Here is a 21,254-nt window from a genome sequence, read left to right as displayed (position 1 = left end):
GCCTGTCTGATAGACCTCAGATCCCAAGTTCTTTCTTGCAAGTGCTCAAATGTCCCTTGTATTTGAAGATTTGAAACTTCGCTCTTCAGAATCCTAGACACCAAAGGATGTGCGTGTTTAAAAAGTGTTTTGTTTTAAAGTTAAGATACTGCACTGAGCAAAAAAAACAGGTACATCTCAGACCTTTGCAAGCCATTTAATTCTATCTGAGCATATATTCCTTATCCTAGGTCAAACATACATGAGGGACACTTCTAAATAAACAGATAAACTATCTACTACCAAGAAAATGCTGTTAGTAAAACTCAGCTAGGGTTCAGTGTCACCGATACACCCAGTTCCTCTGTCCCTCAAGGCCGTTCAGAGACTGGGCATTGTCCTGAAGCCACAGAGCTGGCCCGAGACCTCCTTCCGCCCTCCACACCTGGTGACAGCACAGTTCCCCCGACTCTAGAAGGGGCTGCTACCCTAGGGGAGGCGGGGTTTGCAGGGTGAAATGCCCAGGAGACAGGCAGACGTGGGTCTCCTGTGGACACCACTTCACGCATGCAATGAGTGCTCTTCTGGTCCCACGGCCGAGCGGTGGCCAGCTCAGCAGCGCCCTCTGTGGGTGCCACCTCCAGCACCTCCTGCCTCCTCTCAGCTCCTTTGGCCTCTCAGTCCCCCGGCAGCCCCAGCCTGGAGATGCCTGAGCCTTGGGAGCAGAGGGAATGCCCCCCCCCCCCCGACCCAGGTGCACAGTCACTGACCCTCCTGATTCTTCAAGGGGACAGAGTGAAATGGCCCGGGGGGTGGCCAGCTCAGTCCCTCGCCCCAGGGATCCTCTAGTTTCTGAGCACGACCTCTGGAGCAGGGCACCTAATATCTGCACAAAACCCCATGGCAGAGGGCAGTGGGAGACCAGGTGCCAGTGAAGCCTCTGGCTTGGCCCAGCCTGAGCCTCCAAGGGGAGACCAGGTGCTGGGACGTCCCTGGGGCCTGAGGAGGGTGGGGGCGTGGCCGGCACACCCCGCAGTCTCCAGTCACCTCCATGGGGACGATGCCAGGGTTCATTCAGAGGCATGCGATTCTCACCTGCTTCCCTGGACGATGTAAGGATAACAGCGTGCGTGGGTCACATCAGCTGTGCCACTGTCCTTTCACCTCATTCTATGCAGAAATTTCTCAGATGGAAAAACGTGATTTCGAAAAATTTATGACCTGAACTAAAGTTTGCTCCTGAACCTTGATCCAACCGCAGAAGTTCCCGTTCACTGTGAAGCGTTATCTGCAGGACCCTGAACCCTCACCCTATCAGAACGTGACGTGGCTCACGGTGCTTCATGGGTGGTGCTGTGGGGAGTGACGGTGTCTGGTGGAGCCACACGTGGCCGCCGAGGATCTGGGTTTGGGTCACTTTTCCTATTGGACCATGCACTGAAATTTAGTGTGGAATTCTTCTCTGCCCTCTTCTACATTTTGATCTTTGCCACCACTGCCACGTTGTCACAAAGGTGTGGAGATGGCACTTAGCATGAACCAGTGCCCGGTGAGGTGTGTGGCAGGAGTCGCCCACCTGGGAGCGCCTGGGGTTCTACCTTCAGTGCGTGGGTGTGGCCTCGCTGGCCATGAACCTTAGCCTGCCAGGGTCTACAGCCCTTGGAAGGTGGTTTAGTGGCTGATAATTGCCTTGCCTTTTTCTATTCAGCCCCTCCAGAATGGGAACAAAAGATCCAAAACACACACCTCTCCATCTACGACAGCTTGTTCTGGGAGTGCAGAGCCAGTGGAAAGCCGAGCCCGTGGTACACCTGGTTCAAGAACGGGGAGCCCCTCCACCCTGAGGTGAGCAGCTCGTGTTCACAGAAGCACGGGAGGGGCGCAGATTCCTTCACCCTCAAGCAAACAGGGCACCTGCTCTCATTCTCATCTTTCGGTGAGGAGATCAAGTGTAGAGAAGATGTGGTAGGAGGCCACTCAGCGGGTCAGACGTCCTCATTAATGTCAGCCTCAGCCTCGTCCTGGCTGACTTCATGGAACTTGCGAGGTTTCCAGGCCCTATCCTCAACTTCCTCCGTGCGTTTTCTTGTATTCTTGTAGCGACTTGGAAGAGAGCCACAATTATCCTTTCACATAAGGGGTCAGGGACATCAGACCACAGGCCCCAGAAGGCCCGGGAATCGCTGGGTGTGGTCTTGCCTGGACAACTGCAGGCAGAAGAATGGTGGGGTGCAGAGAGGGCTCCCAGGTCTCCAGCTGGGGACTCAGGCCACCACATTTCAGGCTTCGTGAGCCCCGGTGCTAGAAGGCGGGGCCCCAGCCTCAGCCTGGTGTCCACACCCAACATCAGCGCACCAAGGTGACACTAAGGGAGAGTGGAGTGCGCCATGTTATTCTACGACACCCGACAGAGTTAACGTGCATTCTGTGGAGACAGCTACCATTTTTAGAGAAATGGCATAACGTAAAATATATTAAGCACTGAAGTTACGGCAAGTGTACTTCTGTGTTTTGAACTTAAACGGGGCTGGAGTCGGGGTGCAGTGGGTTAAGCTGCTTGTGACACCAGCTCTCCCCGTGGGAGTGCAGGTTAGCGTCCTGGTTGCCCCACTTCAGATGCAGCTTCTGGCTTTGCTCATGTGCCTGGGAAGGCAGATGATGACCCAACTGCTTGGGTCCCTGCCACCCGTATGGGAGACCCAGATGGAGTGCTGGCTCCTAGCTTGGCCTGCTCTGTCCCAGCTGTTGCACACTTGGGGAGTGAATCAGCAGATGAAAGATTCTCTCTCTCTCTCTGTTTAATTCCTTCACTTAAATAAACTTTAAAATAATGAATACCTTACAAAAGCTGGTTGGGACGAGTGCTCCAGTGTCAGATCTCCTGGTGTTGCAGTGTCGCCTAACACGTGGTCTTCATGCCTGTCCTCTGTCAGGAGAGGATTCAGATAGAAAACGGGACGCTCGTCATAACCACGCTCAACGTGTCTGACTCTGCCGTCTACCAGTGCGCTGCAGAAAACAAGCATGGGGTCATCTCCACCAACGCAGAGCTGAGGGTTTTAGGTAAGTCGTTCACCTGTAACCAGCAAGCTGTGACAGACAGAACCTAAACCCACTTCTTTCCCCGAGCTTGCACGCTGCTTTCTCTTGCAACTACGGGCCACGTCTAAACCAGCTTCTGACCGAACTCAGGGCGGCTGATACTCTGCTTGGGCTTGTGGGAGGGCCCAGGCTCCGGCACAGCCGCCCCAGGAACGTTCCCAGCAGCACCTGCTTCAGCAAGGGTAGACCGTCACAATCTCAGTGACATCGGGGCACCCACGGATATTCTCTCTTCACAAGAGGGGCCCCGTGACTTGGCGTGAGAAGAGTCAGATCTGAAACATGGCGGTTCCATCGTCAAGTGGGCGGTTGCCGGCAGCTCGCGTGGTGAACGTCCTCTGTGCTCTGAGGACGCAGCAGATGTCCCTGCAGGCCGGCTGAAGGGCACAGCGGGGCCTGGGCAGGCTGGTGCTGGGGGGCGTGGCCTGTCTGCAGGTCAGCTCCTGGAACGGCAGCTCAGGGTCAGGGATGGAGGCAGGATGCTGTGTCCCGCGTGCACAGCCGTGGGAGGACTCGGGTGCACCCGGCGGTGTACACACCCTCCCCCGCCTGAATTCCACTGTGCCCAGCAGTTATGGAGCGGGCACAGGGCTGAGCCTCCCTGTGTACTCCGCCTCTGCGGAGGACAGACTGCACTTTGATCGAAGGTGACCTAGAGGAACGTGTGGGGCTTCTGTGGTTACTTCTCCCACTGTGAAGGTTCTGGTCCGAGTGGGCTGTCTGGCCCGTGGGCCTACATAGCCTGCAGGGCGCGTGCTCTGGCCTTGCCAGGGCAGATGCAGGCGGGACTCAGCGTCCCACCAGTCTGCGTGGGCTGCTTTTTAAGTGGGTAATTTTTAGTGGACTGCAAGTGGTGCTGTAAATGTCCACCTGGCCCTTGTCAGAAAAAGGGTATCTAACCCTGATTAGGATTGTGATGCGGACGGGGGTATTCCTTCTGCCCAGAGTTGACATCCTCTGGGACAGTCCCCTCACCTGCTGCAGGAGCGAGCTTCTCACTAACGTGCTTCCTCCCTCCTTACGTCCACCAGCAGCCCCCAGCGGACTAGCCCAGGGAGCACACCGCATGCCACACACACCGCGTACCACACACTCCGCGCGATAGGCTTTGACAGCCGAGTGTCATCGGTGCCCCCCAACTGCATGAGCTGATCGCTGCTGTCCACTTCACATCGCAGAGGGAAGCAGACCCTAGCAGGCTGGCTCAGGGACCCGCTGCTGGCTTGCGGTGGTGCTGGTTGTTCCTACAAGAGTGCACCCGGGGTCCCAGTTACTGCTTTAGTTGGCGGCTGTTTTACTAGTGAGTAACGTAACATTTGTAAACTTTGTTGTTAGCCTCGGCTCCAGATTTCTCCAGAAATCCCATCAAGAGACACTCCATTGTTCACGTTGGTGGGGACGTCACCATCGAGTGCAGGCCGAGAGCTTTCCCCAGAGCAACTGTCTCCTGGAGAAGAGGGGCAGAGGGCCTGAGACAGAGCAGGAGGTGAGTGGGCGCCAGGAGACATCTTCCCACGGTGCAGGGTTTACCAGGCCTGCTGAGGCTCTCCTCACGGCAGGTGTTCATGGAACACCGAGACATTGACGTTCCTTGGGGTAGAGAACAGCGGGATCTCGGGACGCTGTGACCTGCTGGCACGTTTGGCTGTCGCATCCTCAGTGCATGCGCCCGTAAATGTGTTTCAGAAACCCACCAAGACCTTTCCTGTATTCACCGTGAAGGCTCCCCCCCGGCCTGCTGAGAAATCAGTGGCGGGAACGTTCCACAGAGGAGGCTCACCTGGGTGCACTCCCCTGGCGTTGCCGATTCCAGAGAGTCGCACGGCCTTCGCCCTGTGGCACAGCGCATTCTCCACAGGGAGAGCGTGGGCAGGGGCCCGACGTGGCTGCAGCTGGGGAGCCGGGACAAAGCCGGTGCTCTCCTCCACGGCACACGCTCCGCTCCTCCTGTGTCCAGACGTGACTGCTCAGCCCAGCTCTGCTCGCTGCTGTGCGCCCAGACGTGCACCGCAGAACCAGCAGGGAGGGCCGCTGCTCCGCACACGTGACACGGGCCTTCGTTCAGTGCGGCGTGTGCACAGCTGGCCAGGTGGGTGGCACAACAGCTAGCAGCATGTGCTGGGCAGTGGCAGCTGCCAGTCTGGGAGGAGGGCTGTGACAGGCAGGAGAGTAAGTTTGGCCCCAGCTCGGAATCCCGCCAGCTGCTGTGGGCCGCGGGCAGACGCGGCAGGCAGAGCTTGGACATCTCAGGGAAAACCAGGATGTGGGTCGTGAATTCCACGAGCCAGAAACAGGACACCTGGGCTGGATGTGGGGACTCTGCTCTGTCGTTCACAAACTCGAGTGCTTTGTGGCCGAGGAAGAGGGGAAGCCGGGTTAAAACCGGTTAAGGCCCAGGCTGAGTGGCCTGAGTGCGGGTGCCTGGGGGTCAGTCCACACTGACCCACGCATGACAGGACGGAGCGAGCGTCCCCTGGTGCCCTCCTGCCTCACCCTGCCTGGCTCCAGGTGCCCTGCCGCCCCTGCACCGAAGCTCTCCCCAGGGCAGGACCAAGGCAGCAGCAAACCCCCTGGGAAGGGCTGCAGCTGTAGAGAAAGCTGGTCCCCGGGAGGTTCCGGGAAGTGAGGACCCACCTGACACCTTCACAGTGCTTCCAAGTAGGAGTGGTTTTTCTCTTGGCCTTGGAGATAGCCATGCAGGAAAACGTGTATTTGCAGTGTCTGTTACAAGCACGGTGCTGTCTGCTTTGAACTGGCAGCGTCACCAGCTCTTCTGGCACAGTGTGGGTGGTAGGGCGGCGGGGCGGCCCTCCGCCCGTGGTGCTGACGGAGCGTCTGTTCACAGCCAATGCGTGGTGCATGTGTTTGGGGCTTCCGTGAGGTGACAGCCCGTGAGGACAGAGCTTGGCTGGGTGCCCGGTCTGCCATCCCACCTTCGCTTTTCCCCTGTCCTGGGGGGTTGGTTATTGAGGTCAGACTGTGGATCTCCAAGTGGTTGACGTGTTTCTGGTTAGCCGTGTGCCTTCCTGGGAGCTCTCTGCGTGCACAGCAGCTTTGGGGGGAGGAAATTGTCCGAGAACTAAAGATAGGCAGAGGCGTGGCCCAGTCCGAGGCTGCTTGGTTTCCGGTTGGGAACGTGGCCACGTGACACCTGCCTCACCCTCGCTGGGCTCAGCAGTGCCACGAAAACTGAGAACAGCTTGGAAGGGCCCCGTGGGCAAAGCCAGCATGCTGTGCAGGGGTCTGGGCGAGGGTCTCCTTGTGGACATGCAGCATGGCCTCGGGCGAAACCACCAGGCTGCCTGTGGCTTTGAAGTCACTGTTGGCTGTATGTGAAGGTTAAATGATATGAAAACAACGTTGGGAAAATTAACCACACGTCCATGCTGCACAGACAGCATCAGTAGAAAGCATGACGTGGTACAGTGGGGCTGCGAGCTTGTCTTAGCTGTAACTGTGCGTGCACCTGGGCGATTTGCTCAGTGGACCGGGCGCCTGTGCCAAACGTGACAGTGGCTGAGAACTGAGGACACGGCACACTCCCCGGAGGCCCAGCACCCTGCACAGAGCCGACACCCTGTGCTGTTAGATCAGTGAGTTGAAGCCCACCTGCTGTGACTGAGTTTAGAGACTGCACAGGTAGGCCCACAGCCTCAGTAGCTAATACAGCCGTGGTGTTTATCACTGCACACAGCTGCTCAGCACCCAGCTGCTGCGTGCTGAGGTGATAGACCTTCCCCTGCCCTCTGCAACGGCAGCTCTGGGCTCCAGTCCCAGTTCTCCTTCTCGCTCCACGGATAACTTGTAGTCTGTTCTTGAACCACACTGGGTCTCAGTTGGTCACCACGGAGCAAGCGGCTCAGAGCTTGTATTTCCAAGGGGCCTGATGGGACTCAGGTGACATCGCAGTGAAAGGGAGGTGGCCCACCCGTGACCACTGCCCTGGACACCTGCACGCAGACCCCAGCTGTGCAGGCTCGCCCCTGGCAGCCGGAGCAGCACCCCAAGCCTCGCTCGGGGACCACGGCCCATGAAGACGGAGCTTCTTGTGTGCGCCGTTCTGAGGCGGTGAGGGAGTCCGCCCACGTCTGCTGAGTGTGATCGGTCACTTCTGTGGATCTGCTTAGCAGGTGAGCCAACAGAACTGAAGACCCCGATCTGCCTCTAGTGCCAGCGACTGCTGGCTGCCTCGGCAGGGATCAGCTGCCGAGTCACAGGACACGTTAACCCGCGGGACACACAGCGCAGGCCCTGCCCTGGCAGGCATCGTCCAAGACGACCCCCGAACCAGCTGGGCCACAGTGGACTCCGGACAGGAAGAACCAGACGTGGAGGAATTTCAGCCTGTGATGGGAGGGAGAGGAGCTGAAGCCATGAAGAAGGCACAGCATTTCTCCCTCACCTCCTTAAAGAAGAAAACCATATCCATGTCAGGCCAGTTGTCGATAATATTTAAAGTAAGCAGCTGAACCCCTCCTGTGTGCCTGGCAGTCCTGGGAACGCGATGGCTCTCAAACAGGGAAGCTTATTTTCCATATTCAGCGCTAGCTTTTTAGTTTTATTTATTTGGCAGGTAAAGAGAGACAGAGAGTGATCTCCCGTCTGCTGGTTGACTGTGACAGCCAGGCTGAGCCAGGCTGCAGTCAGGAGCTGGTGCTCAGTCCAGGCCTCACATGCGGGTGTCAGGGCCCCCAAGCACTTCCGTCGTCTGCTGCTGCCTCCAGGGTCAGGGTTAACGGGAAGCTGATGGGATTTGGAGGAGGAACTCCATCCCAGGAGCTCCGATACAGGATGGAGACATCTTGAGTGCGAGTTAACCCGCTGGGCCGTGATGCCTGCGTTTCCAAAGATGAGCGATGTCAGAGCGCAGTGTGGACCCTCCGTGGACACCAACTCTGGATGCTCGAGTCCCTGGCACGGAAGAGTCCTGTTCACGCGGACCCTCACAGGCCTGCGGGACTGCAGGTCCAGGTGGGCTGGGACACCTGGCACCGCACGTCTGTGTACTGACCGTGCGACGGAGACGGGACCAGTGGCGCGCGGGGGCCTCGTTTGCTCATCTCACAGTGCTCCACGTGTGGGGCAGTGGTGTGTGCTTGTGTCTGCAGGACTTTGGCCCGTGCTCCCCAAGGGGTAAACTCTGCAAAGGCCCCGCGGAATCCACGTGGAAGCAGCCGCACCCCCTCAGGAATGCTGCTCTCAGGCTGAGGGAGCTCGGAACCAGTTCCACCGCCTGCACCTGCGGCCGCCCTGTGCTGAGCATCTGCGCACAGACCCTGGGGTGCCACACACGCGTGCGCGCGTAGAAACAGGGGAGCCTGGAAGGTGCCGTGGGGCCATCTTCAGTGGTGCAGTGAGTGGTGTTCCTTCCATATCCTGCCTCAAGCCCTGGACCTGAAATAGAATAACGTCACTTCTGTCTGCCCAACACTTGAGCAACGGGGGACCTCCCTCTGGACGCGCTGGTCCAGGAGGGTGACAGCGGAAGCTGACAAAGGGTGAGGGGTGCCTCTGGGAGTCCATCTCCCTCCCACGCACGCCGAGCACCTGCATAGACAGCTGCACCTTCTCCCTGGAGCCCTGTGCAGCCACCGTCCCCTGTGGGGCATCAGCTTCCCGAACACAGGAGCCCCAGGCTGGGGGGAAAACAGGCCTGCCTCTCTACCCCTGCCTCCTCCTGGTAGAGCTTCCTAATGGAACAAGTGGGTAAGCCTAACTCTGTTTTGGATCCCACCGCCTTGGTGTAGTGGTGCTCTGCACATCAGGCAGCAGGATCCCAGGCAGATGGGCCATCTGGCCCTGTCTAAGGAGCAGTGACAGCCTGCGTGATGCAGCCTCCCGTCTGTGCAGCTCCCGGTAATACAATTTTCACCTCTTCACTGCCACTCCTCAGAGCCTCGTTACGGTGAGCCTGTCCAGGGAATCCGTGCCGAAGGCGTCAGGAGCCGTCTCACGGAGAGGCCAGCCAGACCCAGGCGTGCCCGTCCGTCTCGCCCTCGGTCCTCGCTGCTGCCGCCCGACCCTGCCCTCTCTCTGCCACCCGCCTGCCTGGCCTGGGGCGCTCCCCTTCAGACACTGTGTCAGCGGCACCTGCCTGCAGGCTCAAGGCAGAGGAAGCTCGCCTGGAGACCGTCCTGCCTGGGGTGGCCGGGGACGGCGCTGCTCCCCTGTTCCCAACGTGTTGGTCATGCGCAGCCGCATCCCGAGCCCTGACAGGGCAGCCTTGCACGGCACCCTAGCCTGCCTCCCAGGACACAGGGCGGGCGAGCTCTGCGGGGGAGGAGCCGTGAATTCAGTCCATCCCCAGGCTCGGCCTCGCGTCACGAGAACCCAGGAGAGGCACAGGCTCTGACTCCATAGCTGTGAGGCCGGGCGAGGAAGCTGCACCTCCTGAGTTCACCGCTTCTGCCGCCAGGGGCAGCGGGGCCGTCACGGGACCTCCACGCCCTCCACCTGCCCCTGAGGGCTGCTGCTTCATCCCCACCTCGGCCCCGCACTCCGCTTCCTGTTCCAGCGTCCCTCCGATGGAAGCTCGTTCTTCACCCTCCCCCAGCCGCCTGCCCTCTGAAGGTAGGGGTGTAAGTGACCCTCGGATGTGTCCACTTATCTTAGTGCCGGCTTCTAATCTGTGAGTGACATTTACCTCTTCCGCATTTACATACGTATTCCACAGCAATAATTTTATAGACAGAAAAGGTCAATTATTCCTGTAATTTATACAAATGACCTTTTGTTCTTGGTTTAATGTTGGAGACAGGAAGTGACTCCTTGATGTGTCTGAAGTGGAGCGTGGGCTGCCTCTCAGCTACAGAGACGGGGGCTGCTGCCCGGCCGTGTGCATGGACGAACAAATGCCAAGCACAGCGGCTGGGCCACGGCCGCAGGAGCAAGCCTCGCTGCCACCGTCTCTCCAGGGAGAACGGAGGCTTCGTTTTCTCTCGTGGAGTGAGAACAGTGCTGGCTGTGGCCACGGGATTCCAGTCTCATTCTTTGTTCTTGCTGGGGCAGGTCGGTGCGTTCCCCCTAGTTATTTCAGGGGCGTACGTTTTCTCTCTCACGTTTCTCTGCTAGCCCTTCATCAGCTGTATCGGTTCAGCACTGGGGTCCATGCCAGTTCGCCTCTGTGACTCTCAGACAACTCAGGGTCCCACAGCCAACAGGGACGCTTTTCCTGACCCGTTCCTGCCTCACCTCGGGCCTGTGAGGCTGTCCTGCACGTGTCCCTCCCCGGCTGGACATCAGGCACCACGCCCAGCTCCTGTGTGATTTAGGGGTGGTGTGTGTCCGCCCTAGGCCCCGAGGGTCGTGTCCTGCCCCCGAGGCTGGAATGACTCACTTGAGTTAAACAGGCAGGCACACGCTGATGAGCTGTGAGGCCGGGGTCTCTGGTGCCTGGCTTCCGCATTGGCACTTGGCACGGCTGAGCCCAAGCCTTGCCTTGGAATCTTCCTACTGCTCACAGCGGCTAAGTCACATTTGGCACAAAATATGATTGCAGAAACCAGGAATGCTGGGAAATGAGACACAGGCGGCAGTAAGGTTTTAGCCCATCTCTGGTCTCCACACAGCACGTCCAAACAACCCTGCACTGATGAGGCCCACTCATTCACACGCGTGAAGACCCAAGCCATTTCCAGATTCCCCGAGCACGGGGAGTGCACCCTTAGCTCTGCAGCCTGCTTACCCTACATCCTCCTCTCGGCTGTGGAGGGCATGGAGTCAAGGCACCCGGCCTGTGTGGTTCTGCCACAGGCACCTGAGAGAACTCTGTGTTTGGCAGAGCACGGGGGAGCTGAGCTTACTGTGCACCTGTCTGCAACACCGCATCTCGTGGGTGTGCGCTGCCGTCGCCCCAGCAGATGGATTCTCTCTGCGGCCAGTGCGGCTAAGTGCACCGCCCCAGAGCAGCACTGCCACCTCCCCGGGGCTGGGCAGAGGCCAGGCGTGTGCTGGGGCAGCACTGCCCACCGTCTGTGGTCACTTTCATATTCAGGACCCCTGCACACATACAGAATGCACTTGATCGTGACCACCAGAATGTGTGCTGTGGCTGGAGCTGGAGAGAGTGACGGACTCACCTGCTGGGTTCAGGGCTCTCCCACTGCCTCATTCATTCCTCTGTTCAGCTCCTACCTCAGTGTCCAGAGAGCGCCAGCAGTCAGAGGACGCCAGCAGGCGCACGCCATGCATTCCTGTGCCCAGCTTCTGTCTGCAGACAGAGTGCTCCTGTGCTGGGCTTGGTGATGACGTGAGTGAAGACATGATTGGGTCTACAAAGAAAAGGCTGAATAGTTGAGAGAATACAGTCAGAAAACAGCTGTGTATTAAGAGAATGCAAATACCACCCAATACCAGCTACCACCTGGGGCACGCATCCACCTCCCGGCTTCACACTGCACGTACGATATATGGCATGTGACCTATACATGATATGCGTGATAGTGTTTGTGACAGTATATAGAATAGGTGGCATTCAGATGACATGTAGGGTGTGTGATATGTGACATACGTACACATATATATAAGTGCAGTCTTGTGTTGCTGGTAGTATGATTGTTACTATGTGGCATATGGATACCATATGATATGTATGACACGTGACATACATATGCACATATATATGAATGCAGTCGTGTTGTGTAGTGTTTGCAGTGTGCTGTATAGATGGTATGTAACGTGTGGTATGTGACAGACATGCACATGTATGAACACAGCCTCATATTGGGTTGGTGTAGTATGAGGTTTACTGTGCAGCATATAGATGACATGTAACGTGTGGAATGTGACATGTGTACATGAATGTAGTCTCATTGAGTCATAGTGTATTTACTTTGTGGCATATGGATGACATGTAACGTGTGTGATATGTGACAGACATGTGTACATGTGTATGAATGCAGTCTCATTGTGTTGGTGTAGTATGAGGTTTACTGTGCAGCATATAGATGACATGTAACGTGTGGAATGTGACATGTGTACATGAATGTAGTCTCATTGAGTCATAGTGTATTTACTTTGTGGCATATGGATGACATGTAACGTGTGTGATATGTGACAGACATGTGTACATGTGTATGAATGCAGTCTCATTGTGTCGGTGTAGTATGAGGTTTACTGTGCAGCATATAGATGACATGTAATGTGTGTGGTATGTGACACATATACATGTATATGAATGTAGTCTCATGTTGGTCATAGTATATTTACTATGTGGCATATGGATGACATGTAATGAGTATGATATGTGACATGCACATGTGTATGAATGCTCTCTCATAGTGTGTTGGTGTAGTAAGATATTTACGGCCAGCGCTGCGGCTCAATAGGCTAATCCTCCGCCTGCGGCGCCGGCACACCGGGTTCTAGTCCCGATCAGGGCAACGGATTCTGTCCTGGTTGTCCCTCTTCCAGGCCAGCTCTCTGCTGTGGCCCGGGAGTGCCGTGGAGGATGGCCCAAGTGCTTGGGCCCTGCACCCCATGGGAGACCAGGAGAAGCACCTGGCTCCTGCCTTCGGATCAGTGTGGTACACCGGCCTCAGTGCGTCGGCCGTGGCGCCCATTGGAGGGTGAACCAACGGCAAAGGAAGACCTTTCTCTCTGTCTCTCTCTCTCTCACTGTCCACTCTGCCTGTAAAAAAAAAAAAAAGATATTTACTATGTGCCATATAGATATGGGTATGAGTGATATGTGACAGACCTAGCACATATATGAACACAGTCTTGTGTTAGTAGTATGATATTTACTATGTGGCATGTAGATGGCATGGAGCATGTGATATATGACATATATGCACATATGTATGAATGCAGTCTCATACTGAGTATAATATGATATTTACTATGTGGTATATAGATGATAGGTAACATGTGTGATGTGTGACATATATGCACATGTATGAATGCAGTATCGTGTTGGTGATAGGACAGTTACTATGTGGCTTGTAGATAACATGGAGTATGTGTGGTATGTGACATACATATACATACATATATGAATGCAGTCTCGTGTTTGTGGTATATTTACTATTTAGCATATAGATGACATGGAGTATGTGTAGTATGTGACATAATATAGTCTCATGTTGGTGGTAGTATACTTTCTGTGTGGTGTATAGATGACATGTAACGTGTGATATATGACATACATACATATATGAATGCAGTCTCGTGTTGGTGGAAGTATATTTTCTGTGTAGTGTAGCGATGACATGAAACGTGTGATGTGTGACATGCACACACACATTTGACTGCAGCCTTCCTTGGTAGCTGCAGAGGGCTGATTTTGCTGGACACCCCATCACAGGAGAGCAGAATCCGCAGGTGCCCAATAGTGCAGCCACGTGTGTTAAGTCACCTCTTGGATACTTAGGAAGCCTGATGCAGCATCAGTGCTGCGTGCGTAGCGGTACTGTGCTGTTGCGGGAACGACAGCAGGAAGACGGCTCGGTACAGGTGGAGTGTTTCTCCTGATGCTCTCATGTGACGGTCGTTGAGCGAAGCGCAGCAGGACGAGTGCCCCTGCGTTTGTTTCTTCGGAGAACAAGCTGAGCATGGGACCAGTTCCCTCCCCCACCTCCTCCTCTCTGTCAAGTTCACACACCAGTCAGCCAGGTGCTCCCTAACGTGGGGGGCCACCGAAAGGGGCCGGGCGTGACCCTGGCATAGTGTGAGGTCAGCACTCAGGTGGCCTGCCCTTCGCCGGACCACCTGCCTCGAAAACAAACAGGAAAACCACGCAGCTTTCTAGTGCAGTCAGCGAACATAGACTCAGTAAAACAGGAACATGGGAAGAACCCCTGCTCTGGCTGTGATGGCGGCTTGAACACTGCGTGGGCTCACAGCACCTGCTGCGTCAGGGGGAGGGAGGGCCGCAGTGGCGGGAAAGCTGGGCTCCTGAGCGTGTTCCCGGGCAGGCAGCAAGAGTGGCGCAGGTGGGACGTGTGGAGCCACAGGGCTGCCCGCCCGGTCTGTGTCGGGGGACAGAGGGGACCTCCAGGCGCTCCGGGCAGCTGGTCCTGAATGTCCTGCTCCTGGGAGACAGCGTGGAGAGTCCCCGGGCTCAGCAGGAGGCAGGGCCAGGTGGGCGGACCCCGAGCAACGGTGGGCCAGGTGGGCAGACCCCGAGCAGCGGTGGGCCAGGTGGGCGGACCCCGAGCAGCAGTGTCCTGCTCGGGTCGCATGACCCTTTGCTGTGAAGACTGTGTCCTTCCCGGAAGTCAGACGGGATGCAGGCAGTGAATGCTTTCCTGACATTGGGTCTGTTCCTCACACTCCTGCCTGACGAGAGCTGCCTGGGGTCTCGCGGGGCTGAAGCCGTGATTCGTGGGCTTCCCTCCTGTGGTCTGCGTCCATCTTTCCGGCTTTCTCTTCTTTACTGTGCCGATGACCTTATACGGAGGGAAGAATTGTCCGGTCATTGATTCATCGAGTAAATCGTTAAGTTTGGCCTGGCCAGAGGCATCAGATAAGCTCTAACCTCCTTTAATGCCGTTGCAAATGACTGAGTTAAAGAGTGTGGCAAGGACAGCCTGTACGCTTGGGGAACTGAGCGAGCCAGCGCATTTCCTTGTTTGTAGATCAACATGTTAGCCACGTGTGTTTTGTAGCTTCTGAAAGTAAGGACTTTTTGAAAGATAGCTTATAAATGATAGTGGGATTAGCATAGATACTGCACCTTAAATATGATAATCAGGTGCAAAAGTCATTAAAATGCAGTATCAATATTTGATCTAAAATGGATTCCAGTGGGACATTTTACCTAAAACCTAAATTGTGAAGAGTAAAAATTTATACACACTTTTCTGCTTCTTATCTAACTCATTTTAATCCAATCTATTTTACATTTTCAAGATATCAGTGAAATTAGAGATTCAATTAAAATTTCATGGTCCACGGTATTATCTTCAGACAGAACTGGAAGCAATACTCCAGTTAATAATCTAACTATAAAAATAGCAGTATCGCTCTGGTTCTCTGATTTCAGTAGTAAGAAGTGAGAATCGCCCAGTGTCCTCATTTTTCTTAGTTTAAGGAATTTAGCTGTTGCTCATTTCTTTGCCCTCAAACTTTGTCATGGGGGGTGGCTGATGGCACACACGTCACAGCCTTTCAGTTGCACTGCACACTTTAGCATCGACGTAGAGAGAGTACTCTTTTGTAAGTGGAAGGCCTACCTAATCTTTCCATGGAATCAGCTGTGTATGAATACTGTGAGTGTTGGTCTTCATTGTATTTGTCTCATTTGTGATGAGTAAGCTCACATGCAGCCCAGGAAAGCAAGAGTGTAAAGGTACCAGGATGGAAGCACCTGTTCTAGGTGAGGCTCAGCCAAATCAGCATGGTGTGAAACCCTGGAGCTGGGCAAGTCGGCACAGTGTGAATGCCTGGAGCTAGGCAAGTGGGCATGGTGTGAAGCCCTGGAGTTGGCAGGTGGGCACGGTGTGAACCCTGGAGTAGGGCAAGTCAGCACGGTGTGAAACCCTGGAGCAGGCCAAGTCAGCATGGTGTGAAACCCTGGAGTAGGCCAAGTCAGCATGGTGTGAAACCCTGGAGTAGGCCAAGTCAGCATGGTGTGAAACCCTGGAGTAGGGCAAGTCAGCACGGTGTGAAACCCTGGAGTAGGCCAAGTCAGCATGGTGTGAAACCCTGGAGTAGGCCAAGTCAGCACGGTGTGAACCCTGGAGTAGGCCAAGTCAGCATGGTGTGAAACCCTGGAGTAGGCCAAGTCAGCACGGTGTGAAACCCTGGAGTAGGCCAAGTCAGCATGGTGTGAAACCCTGGAGTGGGCAAGTGGGCACGGTGGGATTCCCTGGAGTGGGCAAGTGGGCACGGTGGGATTCCCTGCCTTCACCGCGTCAGGTGCGAGGAAAAGCCCGACTCGGGCATCTAAGGGTACCCACAGCTTCCATGCCCCTCGTGCTACCCCTTCCCTGAAGGTGAGACGGCTGCCGCACTGCCGTGCTGCTGGATCCATTCCGCCGTGGAGCCGCCTCCAGCTCGTCTGTGCCCCCGCACGAGGGCTGCTGCTGGCTCCCATTTCTCCCTGCCCGTTTCCCAAAGCCACCGGACACAAAGCCTTGCCCAGGTTCACCGGCGTACTGGATGCCTTGTTTTTATAGCCACAGTGCCACGGGGGAGCCGTGTGGCCTGTTAAGATGCTAACTTACGTTCCCTCGGGTGAGCAGGCATGCACGTCTGCGCGTGTAACCATCTCTCCATTGAGCTGTCAGGGAAGACCTTCAGCGCCGTGTCACAGGTGCAACTGCATCGTCTCCGGAATGCGAGGCTTTGGTCCCTGGGGACTTTTTTTTTTTTTTTTTGACAGGCAGAGTGGACAGTGAGAGAGAGAGACAGAGAGAAAGGTCTTCCTTTGCCGTTGGTTCACCCTCCAAATGGCCGCCGCGGCCGGCGCGCTGCGGCCGGCGCACCGCGCTGATCCGATGGCAGGAGCCAGGAGCCAGGTGCTTCTCCTGGTCTCCCATGGGGTGCAGGGCCCAAGCACCTGGGCCATCCTCCACTGCACTCCCGGGCCACAGCAGAGGGCTGGCCTGGAAGAGGGGCAACCGGGACAGAATCCGGCGCCCCGACCGGGACTAGAACCCGGTGTGCCGGCGCCGCTAGGCGGAGGATTAGCCCAGTGAGCCGCGGCGCCGGCTGGGGACGGTTTTCCACTCAAGCCCATGTGGAACGTTCTGACCGAGCGGGCGAGGGTGCAGGCTGAGAAGAAGGCCGCTGCCCTGAGAAAGGACCGGGGTGAGCGAGGGGTCGAGTGTCTGCCAGTGACACCAAAACCACAGCACAGTCCAGGGCCGGTGACCACAGCTGGGCTACGGCCACGGGACCTGTCGCCCAGTGCATCCAGGTTCAGGCAGAAGCTACAACCGCAACAGGATGAGAAACAGGAGCTGAGTCAAGGGGAACAAAGGTGAACTGTTAACAGCAGACAGAAAGAACCGCTTGAGTAGCCATATTAGTTCATTTCACGTGCGTCAGAAAGATACAGTCGCCAAGGACACTGGCAGCCAGTGTGGGAGTCCCGGGAGGGGTTGAACAGGAAAACCCAGTGCTGAGGACGTCTCCCTGGCACCAGGCTCCTGGCGAGGCCTGGCCTGCACCCCTCTGCCCCTTGTGCAAACTGCTGGGCCTGATGTTCCCCTGCGCTGCTGCTCCTCGTGGGACTGTGGAGACGCTTCTGTCTCAGCAGGGCGAGGCATCCGTGCGTGGAGCTGACAAGTGCGTAGTGCCAAGCACAGTGAGGAATCTACGTGGAAGTCGTGGCCACTGGCTGCTGCATGGGGCCAGGTCCAGTGTGAGCGTCTTCAGCACTGCTGTCACTCAGTCCTCCTGACTCTGACACAGCAGAGGGGTGTATCGCATGCCACGGGGTGTCAGGTCGGGGCTTGGACGTTAAGTAACTTGGCCCTAGTGTTACACAGTGATATTTAATAGTAGGGCTCGTATTCAGCTGCGAGCGGTTGGACGTCAGAGCAGGCTCCCTCCCTGCTGTGCTGGTAGCACTGAGGTTGTGTGGGGCACGACTGGAGGGAGTCTCCGTACTGGCGCCACCCTCAGCAGTGTCCCGTGAGTGACCTCTGTAGCTCAGACTCCCCCATGACGGGCACGCCGAGTCCGCCCTTACGGCCTCACAGACCTAGGACTCCTGAGAAGACGCACATACGAAGGGACTTAACAATGTTGTGGAAAGTTAGATTTAAAAGATGAGTATGGATGGGAAAAAATCCAGAAATCTACATGTAGGTCTTTGCACTGCATGGATTTTCCATGAACTCTGAGGCCCCTTCTGTGCATGGAAACGTTTTGCATCGAAATAAACAGCCGCTCATTCCACTGCCCAAAACCCTAGTGAAGAGCTCTCTGTGCTCACACAGCTGCTGCAGCAGACAGCAGGCAAGTGAGGGACTCCCTGGAGGTCAGATGAGGAATTTCCAACATTAAGTGTCAATCGTTGCAATGAAATCCTAGCTGATAAACAGGTAGCTGTCAGCTGAGAGAGAGAGGATGGATGACAGGTGCGTGATAGGCACAAGTGTGTGCTGCTCCGCTAACTGCACACTCAGTAAACTCTGCTTGGAAGCTGGAAGTTGGAAAGCTCTTGCAGAGTCGGGTGCTTCCTGGCCCGAGGAGAGGATGGGTGAGAGGTCGGCCCTGCACCGCCCGCTGCTAATGGGGTCACTGGTTGCTCTGTGCGTGCTCTCAGGGTTTCGCGGGCTGGCAGCCGTTCCACTCCGTGGAGGGCCTGAGCGGAGTTCACTCCCGGTGATTTCTCAGTGCCGCCTCCCGATCGTGGGAAAGCCCCCCTGGGTATGTAACACTTGATTTTCCATACCCTTGTAGCAACACATATTGCACCAAACACTGTAGGCACTGGGTACATATTTCCTGAATAAATTAAGATGGAAACAATGTTTCAACATTGCTACATTTCCAGTCACTTATCCAAACTGCTACAGAATTTTTGGAGTCCATTGCGCAGTTCCAAGGTGCCCACTCAGTATTTGCACCCATACATTATGATGTGTTCTGTCTTTGTAGCATAACCTCAGCATTAATCCTGAAACACATGCAATCAATCACTTCATTGCCTTCTGCTTTCTTCCCAACAACCTCATTGGCTTTGGTAGCGATTCCTGTAGACCTCCACTCGTCAGCAGTTTCCCAGTCACAGGTAGCCAGGCGCCCCCGTGCCGGTGCAGGCCTCTGTCCGCCAGTGCCAGCAAAGCTCACGTGTAGTGAAGGTGGAATATTGCAGTACAGCTTATCGATACAGAGTAGTAACCTTTGGAACATGCCAGAAGAAGTGTGGGGAAATCAGTCTTGATCTTTCTCCACGAATGTCATCAAAAGCATCAGTTAGAGCGTTCTGCTGATTCTTTGCGTGTGCCCTGCCTATCTGGAGAGACCAGCTGCGGGCAGTTTGATCTTAGCGGGCGTTTCTTATCTGCACCACATGTTGACACGTGCAGGATGCAACAGGACATTTTCACTTTTCTTTTCATATTTTTGCTTAATTATTTTGTATTAAGCTAGGAAAATGACTAGGTGGTTTTGTTCCGTTTACATTTTAGTAATATTAAGTTTTCTTACTGTCTTTTTACATCTATTAATTAAAGGAAAAGTAAATGATGAATTGCAATATTCATACAACTTATCAGGCCATAAAATCCTGTTGTGGTTCAATCTCTGGACTTCTATGTTCTAGGTCAGCAGAGACTTTTTAACCATTCATTTTCACATGTTATAAATTAAATTGGTTACTAGTTTGTTTTTCATAAAACATTTAAAACCTAGTATTTTTATTGTTTAAAAATTTGTGCAGATTGATTTTATGGGAACAGGATGAACCTCAGGAATGAAGTGAGCTCTTACGGGCTGCACTGAGGAGCCCAGCACTGCTCCACTCCACGGTGGGCTGCCTCTGCTGAAGGGGCCGGCGTGACTGGGAGGGCCCGAGACCAGGCCACCCTTCTGGGGGCAGATGCCCGGGGACGACCCAGCGCAGACACCGGCATCACAGTCCTCATGCAGAACCAGGGTTGTGCGAGTCGGGCAGCTGGCTCTGGACAGAGCCTCAGAGCAGGTTTTCACTTGTCTGAATCCTGAAACAGTAGCAGGCACTTGAGATGCACTGACTCACTGAACTCAAGAGAAACCACTTGCTTTTGTATGTTTTGTATGACTGGTTTATTCTGAGACGGAGAAACGTCCCGTCTGCTGATTCACTCCCCAGTGTGCTAGTCAAGGATTCAGAGGGTGCTCACAGTGAGACAGTGATAAGGAGGAACACGGGTGTGACTGGGATTGCAGGCACCCAGGAGTGTGGTGGTGCCTTACCCTGAGAACACGCCGCTGGCTTTACCCGCGTGAAGCGCCTTCTCCCGGTCACTGCCTGTTTTCTTTGTAGGCTGCTTCTCCTGGAGGACGGCGGCCTCAAGATACACAACGTCACCAGGTCGGACGCTGGGCCGTACACGTGCTTAGCCACAAACCAGTTCGGCACTGCCAGGGACACCAGCCAGCTGATTGTGAAAGGTATTTCGTTGTCTTGATCTGTTCTCGGTGCGCGTTGGAGACACACGTGTGCCGTGCCCTCCGTGACCCTGTGAAGTCTGCGTCACGCTATGTGTGGAAAGGCCTGGATTTACTAAGATCTCCTTAGGATGCACCTTGGGCTGGTGGGTACCACGGTCGATGTGAATGTTGGCAGTTGAAGTGTCATCAGTGTTACAAAACCCGCACCAAAGCCACTTGATGTGGCCCGGGATCGGTCAGCAGTCACTGGGTAACAGTTTCCTCCGTCCTCACACATGTTTCCCATGACTGGAAACACTCAGTGTGCTGAGGAGGCCTAGGTGCGCGAGTCGGGGCGCGGGGGTCTCTTGCCGCCATGTTAGAAAGCAGGTCTTTCAGGGAGGAAAGCTGAACTCGGGTGTGCACGCCAGCAGACAGGCCGTGCGGTTCCGCGGTGAAGCCGCCTGCCCCGGGTCAGCCAGAGGTCCCCGCCGAGGGGTGTGGCTGCGGTCAGAGAGGCTGCTCCCGTGTTCACTCAGGCTCAGCTCACAGAGCTCCTCCGGTGCCCGGAAGCCGCTCCCCGCATTTGGTTGCCTTCCCGTGATGGGAATGGCGTCTCCATGAAGCCGCTCGAGCAGCTGATGTGGCCCAAGTGGTGAAACTCACACTGCGAGCTTACAGTAGAAGTTACTGCCGGCCGGTGCCACGGCTCACTAGGCTAATCCTCCACCTAGCGGCGCCGGCACACCGGGTTCTAGTCCCGGTCGGGGCGCCGGATTCTGTCCCGGTTGCTCCTCTTCCAGGCCAGCCCTCTGCTGTGGCCCGGGAGTGCAGTGGAGGATGTCCCAGGTGCTTGGGCCCTGCACCCCATGGGAGACCAGGAAAAGCACCTGGCTCCTGGCTCCTGCCATCGGATCAGCGCGGTGCGCCGGCCGCAGCGCGCCGGCCGCGGTGGCCATTGGAGGGTGAACCAATGGCAAAGGAAGACCTTTCTCTCTGTCTCTCTCTCTCACTGTCCACTCTGCCTGTCAATCAATCAATCAATCAATCAATAAATAAATAAAAAGAAGTTACTGCCAGCGCCTCCCCTATCATTAAAATGTGCCAGGCAGAGCACGTGTCCACCGTGGTCCCTGCAGGGGGTT

At 55.6% G+C, this 21,254-nt stretch overlaps 1 protein-coding gene across 17 annotated transcripts in view; it reads left to right on the top strand.

Moving 5' to 3' along the window:
• CNTN6 (contactin 6) overlaps positions 1–21,254 on the top strand; it is a 470,116-nt gene that overhangs the window by 422,622 nt on the left and 26,240 nt on the right. For all 17 annotated transcript variants that reach the window (XR_011379688.1, XM_051831862.2, XM_051831866.2 and 14 more), the window contains 4 exons: positions 1,688–1,824; positions 2,913–3,042; positions 4,417–4,567; positions 20,003–20,130. Coding sequence is in view for 16 of the 17 variants with exons in the window: in XM_051831862.2 (XP_051687822.2) it covers positions 1,688–1,824; positions 2,913–3,042; positions 4,417–4,567; positions 20,003–20,130 (546 nt within the window). In the remaining variant the exon portion in view is untranslated. The remainder of the gene's footprint in view (positions 1–1,687; positions 1,825–2,912; positions 3,043–4,416; positions 4,568–20,002; positions 20,131–21,254) is intronic.

The sequence above is a fragment of the Oryctolagus cuniculus genome, chromosome 10, assembly GCF_964237555.1.
Source record: "Oryctolagus cuniculus chromosome 10, mOryCun1.1, whole genome shotgun sequence".
Lineage (NCBI taxonomy): Eukaryota > Metazoa > Chordata > Mammalia > Lagomorpha > Leporidae > Oryctolagus > Oryctolagus cuniculus.
This window is presented reverse-complemented; position numbering and strand designations above follow the sequence as displayed.